This window comes from Stegodyphus dumicola, chromosome 4, assembly GCF_044657685.1.
Source record: "Stegodyphus dumicola isolate Sdum_Otavi_A_Nest chromosome 4, ASM4465768v1".
Taxonomy (NCBI): Eukaryota; Metazoa; Arthropoda; class Arachnida; order Araneae; family Eresidae; genus Stegodyphus; species Stegodyphus dumicola.
The window spans coordinates 186905540-186922351 of record NC_140771.1 but is presented as its reverse complement, the minus strand read 5'-3'; the positions used below and the strand labels follow the sequence as shown (position 1 = coordinate 186922351).

At 32.0% G+C, this 16812-nt stretch overlaps 2 protein-coding genes across 5 annotated transcripts in view; one reads left to right on the top strand and one right to left on the bottom strand.

Moving 5' to 3' along the window:
* The window catches only part of Rsph3 (Radial spoke head protein 3), a 63326-nt gene extending 62159 nt beyond the window's left edge, over positions 1-1167 (top strand). For all 3 annotated transcript variants that reach the window (XM_035367707.2, XM_085815878.1, XM_085815879.1), the window contains one exon: positions 951-1167. In XM_035367707.2, coding sequence (XP_035223598.1) covers positions 951-1022 — 72 coding nt within the window. In that variant the 3' untranslated portion in view covers positions 1023-1167. The remainder of the gene's footprint in view (positions 1-950) is intronic.
* A 9913-nt stretch (positions 1168-11080) lies between these two features.
* LOC118203578 (serine/threonine-protein kinase VRK1-like) overlaps positions 11081-16812 on the bottom strand; it is a 99543-nt gene continuing 93811 nt past the window's right edge. For both annotated transcript variants that reach the window (XM_085815876.1, XM_085815877.1), the window contains exon 13: positions 11081-11415. In XM_085815876.1, the coding sequence (XP_085672002.1) occupies positions 11375-11415 (41 nt within the window). In that variant the 3' untranslated portion in view covers positions 11081-11374. The remainder of the gene's footprint in view (positions 11416-16812) is intronic.

Here is a 16812-nt window from a genome sequence, read left to right as displayed (position 1 = left end):
TTAACTATATAACGAGAATTCTGAACATGGAAATTATTGGACTTTGTAACCTCAGCAAGAAATTATACCTATCTACAAAATTAAAGAGAAAGTAATTAAACTACTTAAACAGCTTATATTTAAAAGTAAATAAATAAACAAAATGAAATAACATTGAGCTTTTTTCCCCCCCTCACGTAAACTTTGTTTTTCTTAAAATCGAATATCCTTCATTATTTCACAAACAACCTTTCATATTTTTAATATTATAATTTCTACATGTAATCTTATTAGATTTAAATTGATCTAAAATCAATGGCAGTTCTATATCTCTGACTTTTTGCTTTAGTATCATCAACATAAAATGTACAGAAAATCGTTTGGATTATGCTGTTAATTATAGAATGTAGAAAATAGAAGCATCTTTTGGCAGGCATACAGTGAGAAGAAACTGGTAATTGAATGGGGTAAATGTTGCTGTATTTTACTTAGAACAAGAAAATGCACATGCATGTAATATATTAATGGAAGGATCCTTGTTTCTTAAACCATCTTTTCAAACTGTGTCTTCAGAAACAGAATTTTGTACATACACAGCATGAATTTTATGAGCAGTCTGACTAGCATTTTTTCGTTTTTAAAACAAAAGAGCATAATATGATGAACTTTTGGATTCTCCATTCTTAGCACAGCTTTGAAAAAAATCACTCTACAATACATGGTAAAATTATGCAATAAAACTGTATGTATATGTCTACTTTAATCAAAGTCACTGTTCAGAAGTAACAATATAATTAAAATAAAATGCATTTAAGTATGTAACACGACGGAATTTTCTGAATGACTAAGAGCAATATCAAAAACAAAATAAAAAAATGTATTTCACAATTTAATAAAAACATCACTTTAGATTTAAGCATCTTTTGTATACCTGATTTTATTGTTATTGATACAACTTTCATACTTTGCAGAACATTGAATCTGAAATTCCAGTCATAGGCAGTGACTTATCTGGTGCTAGTACAGATGAAGATGAAAAATAAAAACATTTAGATATTTCATTTGTAAATATTTTATATGTTATTTGTAATTCTGAAAATTACATTTCTTTGACATAATGCTTATTTTTTAATGTTACAAAATATTTTATATGTAAAATAATCAATTATAATACTTTTCCAACCAAAATCACCTTCTGTTGTATATTTTTCTCTCTGTTGTATGATATTTTCTGGATATGTTCAGAAATGTAAAGTGCAAATAACTTGCAGAAATTTCTAAAACATCATAAAAATATTGATTATATGCAAGATTTCTCAAACTTGAGCACCATGATTGAGATTTTACTTTTTTATTTCAAGCATCATATGATTAACCTTTAGAGGACAGGGCGTTGGCAGTTGTAAGAGACTTGAAAGGACGGGAATCTTGAACCTAATGCTCCCCCTTTAAGAAATCAATCTCTTCTTGTAACAAAGATCCTTGTGTGATGTTTAATGGATTCTTATGGGGGTGAATTTCTTACACAAAAACGAGGAAGAGTAGAGATTAGTGACTGGGCTTTTAGATGCTTTTCCTCAATGAGGAAAAAATTTATATAATACAAAGAAATACAAAGACCTTTGAAAGAGATAAGTGGTTAAGACTCTAGAGACATCAACTTTAACTTTTCATCCCAATCTTTAAGCCTGGAAATGGGGGGGGGGGACATGACCATTAAAGTGGACAACCCAGTCCTTTCAAACAGGGAACACAAAAGACAATATAGTGGTCACCCGTCGTGAAAAGGTTAAATTTGTGTATTCAATAAATAACAGGAAAAGTTGTATAAAAAATACAAAACTTTGACAAAGTTTGTGCTTTTGTATTATTTTTTGGTGGTGTTCTAGAACTGTTATCAGATCGGCATGCTTGCCTGCCTCACGAATAGGTTATGCTGGGAATCAGTGACACAAGAACGCAGCTCCCTTGCAGGTTTGACCCAACATGGAGCAGCGAAGTGTCATTACATTTCTGTTAGCTGAAGGGTTGAAACCAATCAAAATTCACCATCGATTGGCAGTACAATATGGTGAAAGTTGTTTGAATTGAACACAAGTGTATAAGTGGGCAGATAAGTTCAAATAGGCTGTAACAAATGTTGGAGATTCACCATACCCAGGATCCTCTGTCTGTGCAGTGATGGAGAACCATATTGCGAGAGTTGATATGAGAAAACAATGTATTATAAGGAGTGATATTGCAATAAAGATGAACATTAGTGTTGGATCAGCCCACCGTTATGTTCGTGATGCAGTTCAAGAAAATGTATGTGAAATGGGTTCCAAAAGAAATGAAAGAAAGGCACATGGATATGTGCAGGTAGATTTTGCGACAGTGCGAGGCTGAAGGGGAGGCACTTCTTCAACATACTGTGAAAGGAGATTAACCTTGGGTACATTTTTATGAACCTGAACAAAGGAAAGCAGTCTTCAGTAGAGTGGTGACATTCTTCATCTCCAAAACTTAAGAAGGTATGAACTGAAAGAAGTTTTGCTAAGGTCACATTGAATTTGTTTTGGGACTATAAAGGAGTCATTCTTGAACATTACAGAGGTCAAAATGTAAATGGTGCAACTTACACAAGCCTTATGTATGAAAATATGAAACCAGCAATTTTGAGGAAGTGCCATGGATGTCTCCAGTAGTGTCGTCCTGTTACTGCATGACAACCCGAGGCCATTTAAGTCACATTTGGTACTGTCAAAGACCTGAAATTCATCTGCTGGGCCCCCTTCTCCTGTATCTGGCATCTTCAGACTATCACATTTTTAACCCACTGAAAGGAGCTGTTAGTGGCTTAAGGTTCACTGATGATGATGAAGTTAAGCAGCGCATAATTGGCTATGCATACATTCTCAAGAATTCTTTTGCACATGTGGAACTCAGAAGGTTGTCCAGTGCTGTCATTAAGTGCATAGAACTTGAGGTTGTTGAAAACTTGAGTACGTTGAAAAACAAATTAGTGTTGTATTCCATTCTCGTAATTGATCTTTTAAACAAATTTTCCTTTTTTTTATTGAATGACCCTTGTATGTAGCTGTTCAGTATTTTTATGTGAAATGAAGGAAATCTTTCGGAGAAATTGTTAAATATCTGAATCTATTTATATGCATATAAATATTTCAGAAGACAATTTTTACAGTAAAAGTTTTTGTTATTAGCATGAAAGTGTTAAGAATAGTCCTTTAATCCCATTTTAACATAATGCCAGAAGGTATAAAATAAGAGAGGCATAAGGGGGATCTGTTTTTTATCTAAGAAATTTGTACTTTTAAAAAAGCTTTGTACTGCTTTAGTTGTGTAGAAATTCAAATCAATGTTTTTCGGAACTTACTAAACTTACAAATGAATTATTGCTGTAGTGTGAATTAAGTCATGGGAGATTGAAATAATCTTTTAACTCTTTAAATTTCACACCACTTGTGCTTAAAATTACTGTATATTCAACCATTTCAAAATATGTAAATATAGCATAACTTCTTTTGGGGTGTTTGCGCTGAGAGTTTCCTTTAAGTGAACCTTAATGGAATGCAGAGGTGGGGAACCTTAGATCCAGCGGATGTGGCTGCAAGTACTGTTTTTGAAAAAGTGAGCAAAAGCCAATGAATATTCTTAAAGCTAAACATTAATGTTGGGCGTCACTTTGTGAAGGGGTAGTTTTAGATAAGGTCATAGAAGAGTCCGATATAATGTAACAAATATTTATTAACAGGTTTAAGTTACACACGTACATTACATTTAACTTTAAGAAAAATTACAGAGCAACAGTCTGGTACAACCTATCAAGTGGGAGCCTTGGCTTTTACTGAAGTACTTCTCTGGCTACTCACCAGACGGCAGACTTGTTGTCACAGTTAGTCCAACAGTTTATGTTAAAGTATTGGTTAGAAAAGTGCTGAAAAGTTTCGACGGTTATTTTCGCAACATTGCAAAAGTCCTGATAGTACTTGGCGAGATTTTTACTTAAATTTGAGAAATTTATTTGATGGCTGGATTGGCGAATTAAAAGTCAATACTTTTGAGAAGTTAAAGGATTTGATGATATCAGACCAAATTAAAAGACGATCTCCTCCTGAGTATAGAAAACATTTTGTGGATCATTGGTCCGAGTGGACTGATCCGCTTCAAATGGCTGATAAATTAGATTTATATGAAGCAGCTAAAAACATCAGGAGTAGAAACGTCAGTAATAACACTCTAAAGCCGTCTCAACGTAGTGGTCCTAGAAATTATAAAAATAACCATCAACTTGTTAAAAACTCAGCAACAAGGAATTCTGGCATGAGAGAAGATCGACCCAACTGTTAGTTGTTATGGTTGCGGAAAATCAGGCGTCGTTAAGGCTAAGTGTCCAAGCTGCTCTCCTTCTTTAAATAAAGAATCAACCGATTTCAAAGCTGTGGTTGAAAATGATTTTTTTCCTGAAATCACCCCTTATCTTAAATGATTCGCAACTATTACAAAGGACATACAAGAGCGTATCAAAATAAAGCAAGATCAACGTAAAAAGCAATATGATAGAGGAAGGCGACAAGTGTTTTATTCACCAGGTGATAAGGTATGGGTCAATTTATATCCCGTTAGCAATGCAAAAACAAAAAGACTTCAAAAGTTCACACCCAAGCGTGACGGTCCATACTTGGTAATGACACAGAAATCACCTACTTCCTATATCATTTCAAGCCTTCATAAACCATCAGAACCCTTAGGAACGTACCATACGTATGCACTAACACCTTTCAAAGACTCGTCCACTTCTCCCATTCTTCCGCTCAGGAAGAGAGGTAGACCGCCAAGTTACTTTGTATTCCCGAAATAATCAAGAACTTGTGGTTCCAGTGCTCCAAAAAGAAGTCCCCTTACCCAGGAAACCAAAAATACTGAGACTACAAACAATGTTACAAGAGCTCCCAAATCCTCCAGTTCTGTTTCCTTGCCGGGATGTTGGCGGAGCCAGATGGGAAGTTTGTAACCAATCCTTTAACGTAAACTGTTGGACTAACTGTGACATCAAGGCTGCCCTATGGTGAGTAGCCAGAAAAGTACTTCAGTAAAAGCCAAGTCTCCTAGTTGATAGGTAGTACCAGATGCTTGCTCTGTAATTTTCTTATAGTTAAATGTAATGTCCGTGTGTAACTTAAACCTGTTAATAAATACTTGTTACACTATACAGGACTCTTCTACGACCCTATCTAAAACGACCCCTTCACTGTGTGAATCATTTTATTCCACTTTAAAATTCGTGAAATAAAAATACCAATCTGTATTAACTAACCAGCATCTAAAAGAATTACTGAGAAATGCTGTCACCAATTTTTCACCAAATTTTAAAGAATTATCAAGAGAAGTAAAATAAATGTGTTTAATATTTAAATTCAATACACATATTTTGTACATTTATTTATATGCTTTCAATAAATATAATTTCTGTAAAAAAATTTTTTTTAATACCGTTTTTGCATACCTTTTACATATGTATTTAATTGCGGCTCGCAAAAAGTTTCAAATTTTTAAAAATGTCTCAGACTGTCAAGGAGCTTGGCCACCCCTGGCATATGGCATTACGAGAAGACTCCATCCACTACTTTCAAGGGACTCTAACTTAAATCTTACACACAAAAGAAAGCTTTACACAGGAATTCTTAGGCCTATTATTACATATGCCTCCCCAGCCTGTGAAAGCACTAAAGCCAGTGATATTCACCAGCTGCAAGTCGTGCAGAATAAAATACTAAGAATCATAGCGAATGACCCTTACTTTATTAGAAATGAAAACCTACTTTGCGACCTCAAAAATGATTATATCAAAGACTACCTATTCGAGCTGAATGAAGACTTCTTTAGAAAAGCAGTGGCTAATAGAACAGCTTACTTTGAGGATATTCTTATCATCATGGACATTTTACTCATCTGACCTATATTGTTTATTCAATCAGACAAGCTAATAATTAATTTTATTCATCATTTACCTGTGCTTATGTTAAGTTTTACATTTTTTACATCATCTCTTCTGACAAGCAATCACAAACTGATTTTGACCAATCACAGTGAAGCACCAACTTTCTACATGGAATTCATGAACTATTATACGTAACTGCTTCGGACTTGGTTTCTCATTTCTCTCACCTTATGCAGTGTATCACCCATATTTTTCAAAAAATTTTTATAGGTGATAGTCATGTCTGCATATGGATTCTCATTTTTATAAACTACTATTCTTTCAGAATAGTAAATTTATCAACGACAAGGCTGATTGGCTGTACCACATGACAAGCTCCTACTTCTGCTCGACCAGGGTTGCATGCAACTCAAGTTATATGGAATTCATGAACTATTATACGTAACTGCTTCGGACTTGATTTCTCTCACCTTATCCAGTGTATCACCCATATTTTTCAAAATTTTTTTATAGGTGATAGTCATGTCTGCATATGGATTCTCATTTTTATAAATTACTATTCTCTGAGAATAGTAAATTTATCAACGACAAGGCTGATTGGCTGAACCCCATGACAAGCTCTGCCTACCTCTGCTCGACCAGGGTTGCATGCAACTCAAGTTACTTTCTGAGCTAACGCGAAAGTTATGCCTTGCTGCTGTATTTCCATCTTATTATTCCCCCCCCACACACAGAGGAAACTTAATAGGTTTATTTCTACTTTCAAGCTCTGCAAGAAACTCTTTGCATGACTGGGAAGTATTGCCCAAGCAATAAATACCCATAAATATAATAAAATAAGTATCAGTGTTGCCAAAACATTTTCAACTAAAGTAGCAAAAGAAGACTCAAAAAGTTGCAAATGACGTCAGTGATCAGGCGATTTTTGGTGATGTCATAGTTATGCATGCTCACATGACCTCTGACCGTCATAAAAAATTTACCGCTTATTGGTCCTGCAAGTTACAGAATGTACTCGACTGTTGGTCTTTTTAATTACTTATCTTAGCTTTAACGAAAATTTTAAAATTACATTGCTCATTTTCAATTGTTTGAATATCCATTTCTTTTTTAATTCTAATTTAATTTAGTATCTATTTTTTAATTTGTGCATATCCTTTGATATTTCTCATGTTTAGATTGTTAGCACTTTTGTACTAAATTTTTTGAGTCGGCAGTTAATTTGTTTAATTCAATGTTTTTCTTCCTTAATTGTGAACATTTTAATTGAGGAATGTTTTTCAGCGAGTTTTCCATTCTGCCTGGTGGGCTTACTTCAGATTCTGATTACTTAAGAAAGGCTTGTTCTTTCACTGTTAAATTTGTGTTGTTACTTCGAAAAATGGGAGGGGGAGGGTGAGAGCAGCATTTTTCTTTCTCACTTTTCCCCTTTTTCTCATTACACCAGCATTAGGCTGTGCAACCTTGAATTGGAAAGTCCACATTTAAACACGATTGCCTAATGAAAATTTCTATTTAAGCCTAAATAAACTGTAAATTATTTTTAATTGATACATTATTTTAACACGTAAGCATTTTATGATACATTTAAAAAATCTTTGAAGTCGCATAAAGAAATGATGGAGGTCATAAAAATTTCAAAAAATTGCAAATACTAAAATTTTAGTAGCACAAATTTGTCAAAAGTCACACGACCTGGCAACACTGTACAATATTGCACACTGCAACATTCTAATTCATGTTATGCTCAATAGATGGCAGCACGTTATTTAACTCTATTAATTTTCATTACCTACATAATTAAATATTGATTAATACAAGAGTTAGAGGCTGCACATTACCCACCTCTGGCATACAGTATGCCTCAGTATAATGTATTCTCACTGCAAAGTTTCATGAATTGTGCACTAAAATATATAATAAGTACAGCAATAAGAATATATTACTGAATATACATTTGAGAGTGGTAAGACATCTTTTCAGTACCCAAGGTACTAAAAAGTTCAATGCTGTGCTTAAGTAAATAAAAGTATACTAATCTATAGCACTCATTTGACTTTTTTGCAATCACAACTATAATAACTGTTAAAATAACATTGCATCTGTATTAACTAGAATTATAATGTAATTCCAATTAAATTTATCAATACTTACTGTTTACTGCACTTTGATGAAGACGCTTTATTTTTATCTATGATATAAAATACTTTCCTTCAACAAAAATCTGTAAACACGATCATATCTGGGAAATTAATGGATGAGATTAACTTTCTCAGAATATTGTCATTCTACAAATTAGATCTTTCATTTAAGCTATCTGCTATTGAATAAAAAGCTGGTAATTCATTGCAGTTAAAACTACAGCTAATGCAGCAATAATTGCAGTTGTAATACAATGACTGTTAAAATTACAATATAACTCCAAAAATAATTAGATTTTTGGCTCAACAGTGATCGAGTCAATAAGACGTCTTTTGAGTAGTGCTAGTTCAAATCGAATTCCGGTGAACAACCTAAGTGTTTGGATATCTCCGTGGATTTCCTTATGTGTAACATGAATAAAAACAAGTTTCCTTTAGAAAATTTTCCATGAATACATCGTTCTTGAAAGTTTTGACACAACCAATCAAATAAAGACATTTTCCTCATGGGTGATGTGAACATGAGCTAGTTTCCCTTAGAAAGTCCTCCACAGAAGGATCTATGGGTACTTTACCATAATTCAAATAATATAACATTCATAGGTGCAAATGAAAACTATACTTTTATTTCTTTTTTAAATGAAACTGTGGAAAATAGTTCATGCAAGTACTTTCACTTGTAAGTAAATAATGCATTTTAACTATTTATTGAAAATATGTATTGTGTTTAATAGAAGACTGATTCACAATAATTTTTTCCCATTGATGGGCACTAGCCATTTATAGACCACTACTAAACAGAAGCAGTGGTCACGTTATGAAGGCACCTAATAGGTGGGCCACCACTACTTCTTATCAAGAGACAGATTACATTAATGCCCTGTCTGGGATTTGAACCTGGGCTTTTCAGTATGGCAAATCAGGGTCATGAATCACTTACTCCTGTCTGGGTGGCAGTTCGTAATAAATATAGTCAAATATTTAGTGCACATAGCAATTAAGCAGACCTATTGCAGGTCAGAGTCATTTTTCTACCAGCTACAACAATCAACTGAATAAAATTATGACACTTCATTTAGTCTCCTTGCTGAAAAAGAAAAGATAAGTGAAGTTTTCATGATTTCTTTGTGTAAATAAAAAAGGAAAACCAGCTTCCCTTAACAAATCCTTGGCAAAAAATCCCTTTGCACAAGAATACACTCTTTGCTTGCTTTCCACTAATCATATAGTTCAAATTCACATGTCTGTTTATACACATACATATTTGTTTACTAACATTATATGCACTTAGGTCTATATAAAATAGACGATATTACTTCCTTTAAATACATTCCAATCTGTGCCAGTATCACAAACTGCAATACATGCAGAAAATAGTAATATTTATCTAATAGGTGATTATCCCATCGTATTTTTAGCAACTTACTATCCAAAATGGAGAAACAGTTCAGATATACTACAATTTTCAAATATGATCATGATTTCCCTAGCAGATGTAATTGATGTTATAAGGGGCAACTGCTTTTCTGATTACATAATTACAATCATTTACTGTGTAAATTTAATTCTATATTCAATGCAATATTTTATATGAAATTAGATTATGCAATTACATAATCTAATTTTAGCTACAGTGTAATTATAACTGCAGCAGGTAATTATAATTATGCAATTAGGAAAATAATTGCAGTTACGTAGCCCAGGGAAATCATGATCTTAATTGCAAATGCAACTGAAAATACATAGTAATTGTAATAATATTATACAGTTATAGTTACAGTGAATATCCAATTAGATTTCCCAATTAAAATGCATTAGCATACACTGTAATTGTAATTAAAAATAGTTACATTGTAATATTTATTACAAAATAATTGCATAATATTATTACAGTTGCTCTGTATTTTCAATTGCATACTAAAATTACATGTGCAATTAAGATCACGATTTCCCTGGGCTTCGATTATTTTCCTAATAATGTAATTATAATTACCTACTGCATTTACAGTTACAATTGTAATTAGATAATGTAATTATAATTACCTACTGCAGCTACAATTACAATGTAAATGTAATTAGATTACATAATTGCAATTGTATTTAGATTATTATCATAATTACCTGCAATTGCACTGAATATAAAATTAGATTTAACAAGTACAGCATAATTGTAATTTAAATGAAACTGCATAAACTGTAATTCTGATTGAAAAACAGCTCCTTTGTGATAGTAATTACTTAGTAACGCCATAATGTTATTACAATTACAATGTAATTTCTGATTATGAAGGGGTAATTACTTTCTTAATTACATAGTTACAATTACCTACTGCAATTGCAATTACATTCTCAAGTAGCTAATATAATAATAATGTATTTACAATTTAGTCATTGTAATTAGATGCAATAAAATTTATAAATGGAATTAGATTATATAATTATAATGCCTGCAATTGCATTGTAATTGTAACTAGATTGAAGAATTATAATGCAATTACATACACTGTTTACACTGTTATTGCAAAGTAATTGGAGTCATATTTCAAAATATTATAGTAGTTACAATAACAGTTACATAATTTTAATTGTAATTCCAATTACATTTTGCCAAATTATGACCTAAAATTTGGACAGTAATTTAGGCTGGAAAATAAAAATTCAGCTTATGTACATAAACGTTTAATTTTACTATAGCTGGCATAAACATAGAAACATTCGAGATTTTAAATGAGCTATTTATTCCGAGTTATTAGTCAAGACCTAATGATAAAATTTATTTCCTCTAAGGAATACTCAGTTTCCTCTCATCAGTTACCTCCTACAAAGGAAAATTACTACCTATCTTTTTAAATTAAGAAGGCACTCTGAGACAGGGGTTATGAGGACCGAAGTATTTGAATGCATATATGTGGTCTTGCGGTTTGGAGGGTTAAAATTGCTGAAGATTATTTCTCTGAAACACTGTAATTGGAGAAGGGAAAAAAAAAAAAAAAAAATACAACCATTGTACATTACATGATTATTTCATATAAAATTTAATTTTATTAAGATATGTACAGGAGAAGCATTTTGAAAATTATATACAATAACTTGAATGTTTTTTAGATACACCAATTATCACAGGATTCAACATCATTTCTGATTATCTACATCTTCAGGGCCCATATAAATATTTTCACCACACAATGGCTTACCAGACTTGGTATTTGGTTAAAAAAAACTATTATATATAAACAATGACTTCGATAAAAGGACTCTGAACCATTTTTAAAACTCCAGAAGCAAGAAGAAAGTGATTAAAATTCTACTGCAATCACCTTTTAGTTCGCAAACTGTTAACTCTTGAAAATGGACCTAAAGGAAAAAGAACAATGAAATTAGGCAAAATATTTTAGTAAATGTATTACACTTTATTTAACACACAAAATCATTCAATCAATATTCATGTAATGTGGAAGTTCATTTACTGAACATGATGTAAATACATATATAGATGATTTGAACATTGTAAAACACAATAAGAATACATAAAACTAAGGGGATAGATACATTCATTCATGAAGGATTTTCTGAGGGATACTGGCTCATATTCACATTGCACAAAGCAAAATTCATAGAAAAGCATCAATGAAGCTAGCCAGTTAAAACTCAGCTCAATCGACAATATTCAACATTCTCTCAAGCATTTAGCTATTTGAGGTGGAATGACACAAAATATCTGTCAACATTTGGTTACATATGATTATGCGATAATAGATTAAGAGAAATTTACTTTTATATGCTTACATAGTATAAGTTATTCTGAACCTCCCTTTTTAATTACTTTAAGAAGCTGTGTTTAGACTTTTTCTACACTTTATTCTAAAAATAATTTTCTATTGTAGGCATATTTTCAATTTAGTATTAATTTTTATTATATTAATATCATTCATTTTCTTGTTCCTGGGATTACTCTCCTGAAATAACTGCCCTTATTCCTAAGTTATGTTCTTTCGCTTGGCAACAACTTATCTATGAAGACTGCATAATGCTTTCAGAAACTATAAAATTTGAAATTTTTCGCGATTTGATTTGATTTTAATGACAAGAGGGAGAAATTCGAAGTTTGTAAAAAGAGAAGGGAAGAGATCTAAATCCATTTACAGATTATTTCTCACAATAAATCTGAAAATTTTGGAAGGGGGATTAAAAATTAATATTTTGCAATTTACAATAAATATATTGCAAGTATATATATAAAATTGAAGTTACAGAATCAATGATCCAATCAAAACATAAATCTGACATACAAACTGAAACTGGAAAATATATATATATAAACAGAAGTTCTTTACATGAGATATATTTCTTCATTCATTTTTTAAAAAATTATTTTCCATCCTTCTGTACAATTAACAGCAGTAAGAAGAAGCCATTTTTTAATAATTTTTTTAAATAACACATACATTCGAAGGCAAAAACATCAGCAGCAATGAATCTGCAGATCATGATAATTTTGAAAACCTAACAAACAGGTTATTACCACAGCTGATGTTATGATTTTTACATGATTTTCTGTGAGAAAATTGTCAAACATAACAAAGCTCTGTTCCTCCAGGGGGGAGGGGGACAGTTAACTTACAATGACAGAATGGAAATAAGTGACACTTAAAAGTGATCTATTTTAGAGGACATCTCCAACCAACTTTCACCAAAGAATGCAGTTCGATTTCTCTTAACCCTCCAAGTGGCAAGGGTTTTTGGATCTGTCATGTAGATTTGTATTGGAACAGCTGTTATTAGTTAAATCTTCATTAAGATGGCAATTATGTTATTAAAGATAGTAAAAAAGCAAAGTACCTTTAAATTATAACTAATAAATATACCTATAATAAATATACTAATAAATATACCTAGCGACAAAATATCTCATGAATGGTTATGGAGCTCAGAGAGTTAAATTCATTTCTCCAGCATTATTTTATTAATCATAACATTCAATTTAAAAATTAATACAAATTATGTTTGAAAAACATGAAGTGGACATTTCTGAATTTTCCTTGGAAGAATCTCAAAATGTTTGATTTCTTAGCATGAAAATATGATAAAGAAAATAAATAAATAAATAAATAAAATGGAAAAACCCTTTTAAATGAAAACAAATATCGATGATTATTTTAAGAATTAAACAAACACTAAAAACTTAAAGCTAAAGACAGATTAAAAAAAGTTCTTATTTAAAAATAATCAATGAACTAAAAGGAGAAAAATAACTTTTTCCAATAAAATTACATAATTATTTTTCCCTTTTAATTCATTATTACTTTATTGTTTTAAAATTAAAAGCTTTACTTAAAGCTTATTTCGTGTTACATACTTTATATTTACTTTTTCCTTTATTTTTTATTTTCAGCTTTTTAATTTTGCATGTCAATAAAATTATTAAACTGAAAAAATAATTTTTCAACAATGAATAATCACTATTATGTGTCGCCCAGTCGGTTGACCACTATACCGACTGGGCGAAGAAGGGCCTGGGTTCGAATCTCGGAGAAGGCATGGTTGTAACTGTCCGCCCCTTCATAGGAAAGGCGATGGTGGCCCACCTGCTAGGTGCCTCCATAATAAAGAGACCACCACATCCAACCCTGTATAGATTAATGGACTGGGTTACATTTGTAATTCTTCACAATCTGCCATTTGGGGGGGGCACTATTACTGGCAACAATTCTGTGATGTCAAATGGTGAAGGGGGAGGAGGGAGAAAAAAATAGGCCACCCCTGTGCAAAATGTGACCCCAATATTACGAAATAGTTTGGAAATCAATGGCAAAGTTTTGACCATGGCAGTAAACACTATGTGTTCAGATATTAATTTTATTTCTTCCTTGTCATAAGATGGTGCCTGCAAATGCCGTACTGATTGTCCTACTGTTTTTACCTCCTTGTATGAAGTAAAGGAAGTATTCTACTCTAAAAAATTTTCAGGTATCATATTTCCACAAAAATACTGATTCTGACCACTACTGAATACAATTAACGATGTTTTTTCGTGACATCTGCAAAGAATAAAGGAGTCTTTTTCCCAAAACAGGTTAAAAAAGGATTTAAAAGAGAATTTTTCGTGACGCCTGTACATACGTATGTATCTTGCACTCATACTCAAAAATGAGTATAATTAAACTGTTTAAATTTTGTATATAGGATTGCTACAGCATGTAGTTTTGCATCGCCATTTTCGGTTGCAATTGACTGCACCAAACGTATATATACCCACTCTGATACTCAGCTTCGTGAGCTCAGTTTTTTTATTCGTATATGTTGGGCGTGTAGGGTGTATTTAATTATGACAAAGCACACTAGGGCTATCTGCCTAAGGGGAGGGATGCCTTCGTGGAGGACTTTCTAAGGGAAACTGGCTCGTATACACGTTACACATGGAGAAAACACCCATGCAGCCAGCCCATTCGCGGGATTCGAACCTCGGACCGAACTACCAGTGTTCAGCGACTTTACCGCTCGGCCGATGGTGGGCCTTTATATGTTGGTAAATTATGTCTTTTCTCCTTTGAAAATGATTGAATTATGCTTTTATCTTCCAATTAAAGTTTTCATGCCTTTAATTAATCTGAATGCAATAGTTGTAGAATTATCCACCATTTAAAAGTTGTTTAAATGCAGCTAAGCCTAATTCCTTTAACATAGTTGCCACATTTGTTTACATTTGAAACTTAACAAAATAATGAGTTAAGTCAGCTTCTGCACCTTCAGTGTCTTTAGCCGAGTGGAACTGAATATAAACTTTCAGTTTTGTGCACCGAAAAATATGCCTTCTTACTCATTGGCCGAATATAATTTTTTTTTTTTTTTCTTTGGGCATAGAAACTTTCATTTTAATTGTAAAAATTGGTTTAACTGTATTTGGGGTTCTATATTTTTCAATTTTTGATAAAAAATATTTTGAGGTTTTATGCATTTTAGCCTTGCTGGACGTGAGAACTAATCTCTAATGAAATTCAAGGAAATAAGTTTAAATGAAATGCAGTGAAAATGTGTATAATTTAATATTCCGTGCAAGGAAGTCATGTAGTGTATACATCACATTTTTAGTCTAGTAAACATGACAAAAAAAGCAGAAGCTACATATTGTTACTTTTCATCTACTTTACATGGTCTATCTACGCCCGAAACTTAAAACACACATTTACAAATGAACTGTAGCAGTCAATGAAAAAATTTATATATATATATATATATATATATATATATATATTTATTAAAAAAAAAAAAAAAAAAAAAACCTTGCTTAGTGGAGTTAACCAAAGTGAATATGCATCACATTTAGATTGGGAAAGTCACAAACCAAAACAAAGCTTACAGTCCCACGTCAGTGCCTACCTCGTAATAAAATGCTTGCAACTATTAGCACCAGAAGTAGATAATTTTTCTTTGGCTTCTAAAGCATGCCTCAAGGATTTCTGCACTGGCGATTCAATGTCCAAAGCCAATTCAATCTCTAAAGCTACAAGCCTATTTGAATCGGATGCTGTCATGTGCAGGATTTGTTCTAAGAAAATGGATTTGTAACAGCAATTTTGAACTCAATTAAGATTTGAGTTTACTAAATATATCTCTGAGCACAGGCAGTAGTGATAGAGTAAAAACTTTAGGTACCCTGTTGGCACCCAGCCTTAGATATGTTCTTGAAAATCAATTTGTTACCTGAAGTCTTAACCTAATGAACATTACTTTCAACAACTGCAAAGATATTTGATTCTTTTGTTGGGTAATTACTGATAACAGTTCAATATAAATTAATTATGAAAGATAGTGGAAGCATAAATTGCACTGGGATGAAAAAGATTCCTCCAAATATTGCATGTGAATGGAAGCAACTTTCAGAAGATAAGACTGTTTATCAAAGACATCAAAATTTAAAGACTCTAATTGGAGACCCTAGATGTTCTTCAGAGGAGGTTGCCCATGTGTAGCCTAATAACTGCTCTACACGTACCATTCTTTTTTGTCATAAACATGAAAATAACACTACATATTGTTACTTCCCATCCACTCTACTTCATGAGAATTTTTTTAAAAAAGATATTTAATATAAAATGAAAGCTAAAAAAAACTTTAGAAATATAATTTTTGATATTCTTGTTTTAAAAACAAGTAATGAGTTTTTTTTAATAACCTTTGATTCATTTTCAAATCTTTATAAACATATATGTTTTTGGATGTTGGAATTTTTCTCATAAAAGAATATAATATTATACTCGGAAGCAGCAATTTCGTCATCTTAGACCTGTAACTTGTTTTTAACTAACTTTTGACCTCTGATTCTAAATACAGTCAAAAGTCGTTAATCCGGACTCGTCGGGACTTCGGCGATTCCGGGTTATCGATTTTTCCGGATTATAGACCATCAGTTTAAATCTGGTAAAATGGCATGCAGAAATTATAAAATTAAAAATATGAAACCGTAATTTACGAAATAAAGAACAGTTATGATCTAAAGGTTATCAAAATTTAAAAAAAAGCTTAATATTTATTTGTTTACTTTATTAAACATTTCTTTCAGTTTAAGTTGTTTAAGTTGCTTCGTTTTTTATGTTATAATACATTCTCTTTAATTCTATAAACAGACATAATTTCTTGTTCAGTTACAAAGTTCCGCTGTTCAAATCCTATAATTGCTGTGTTGAGAATACTGACTAATTTGTCAATCGAAATTTTTTCGTTTTCAATAACCTCTGTCACTTTCTTCGCTAT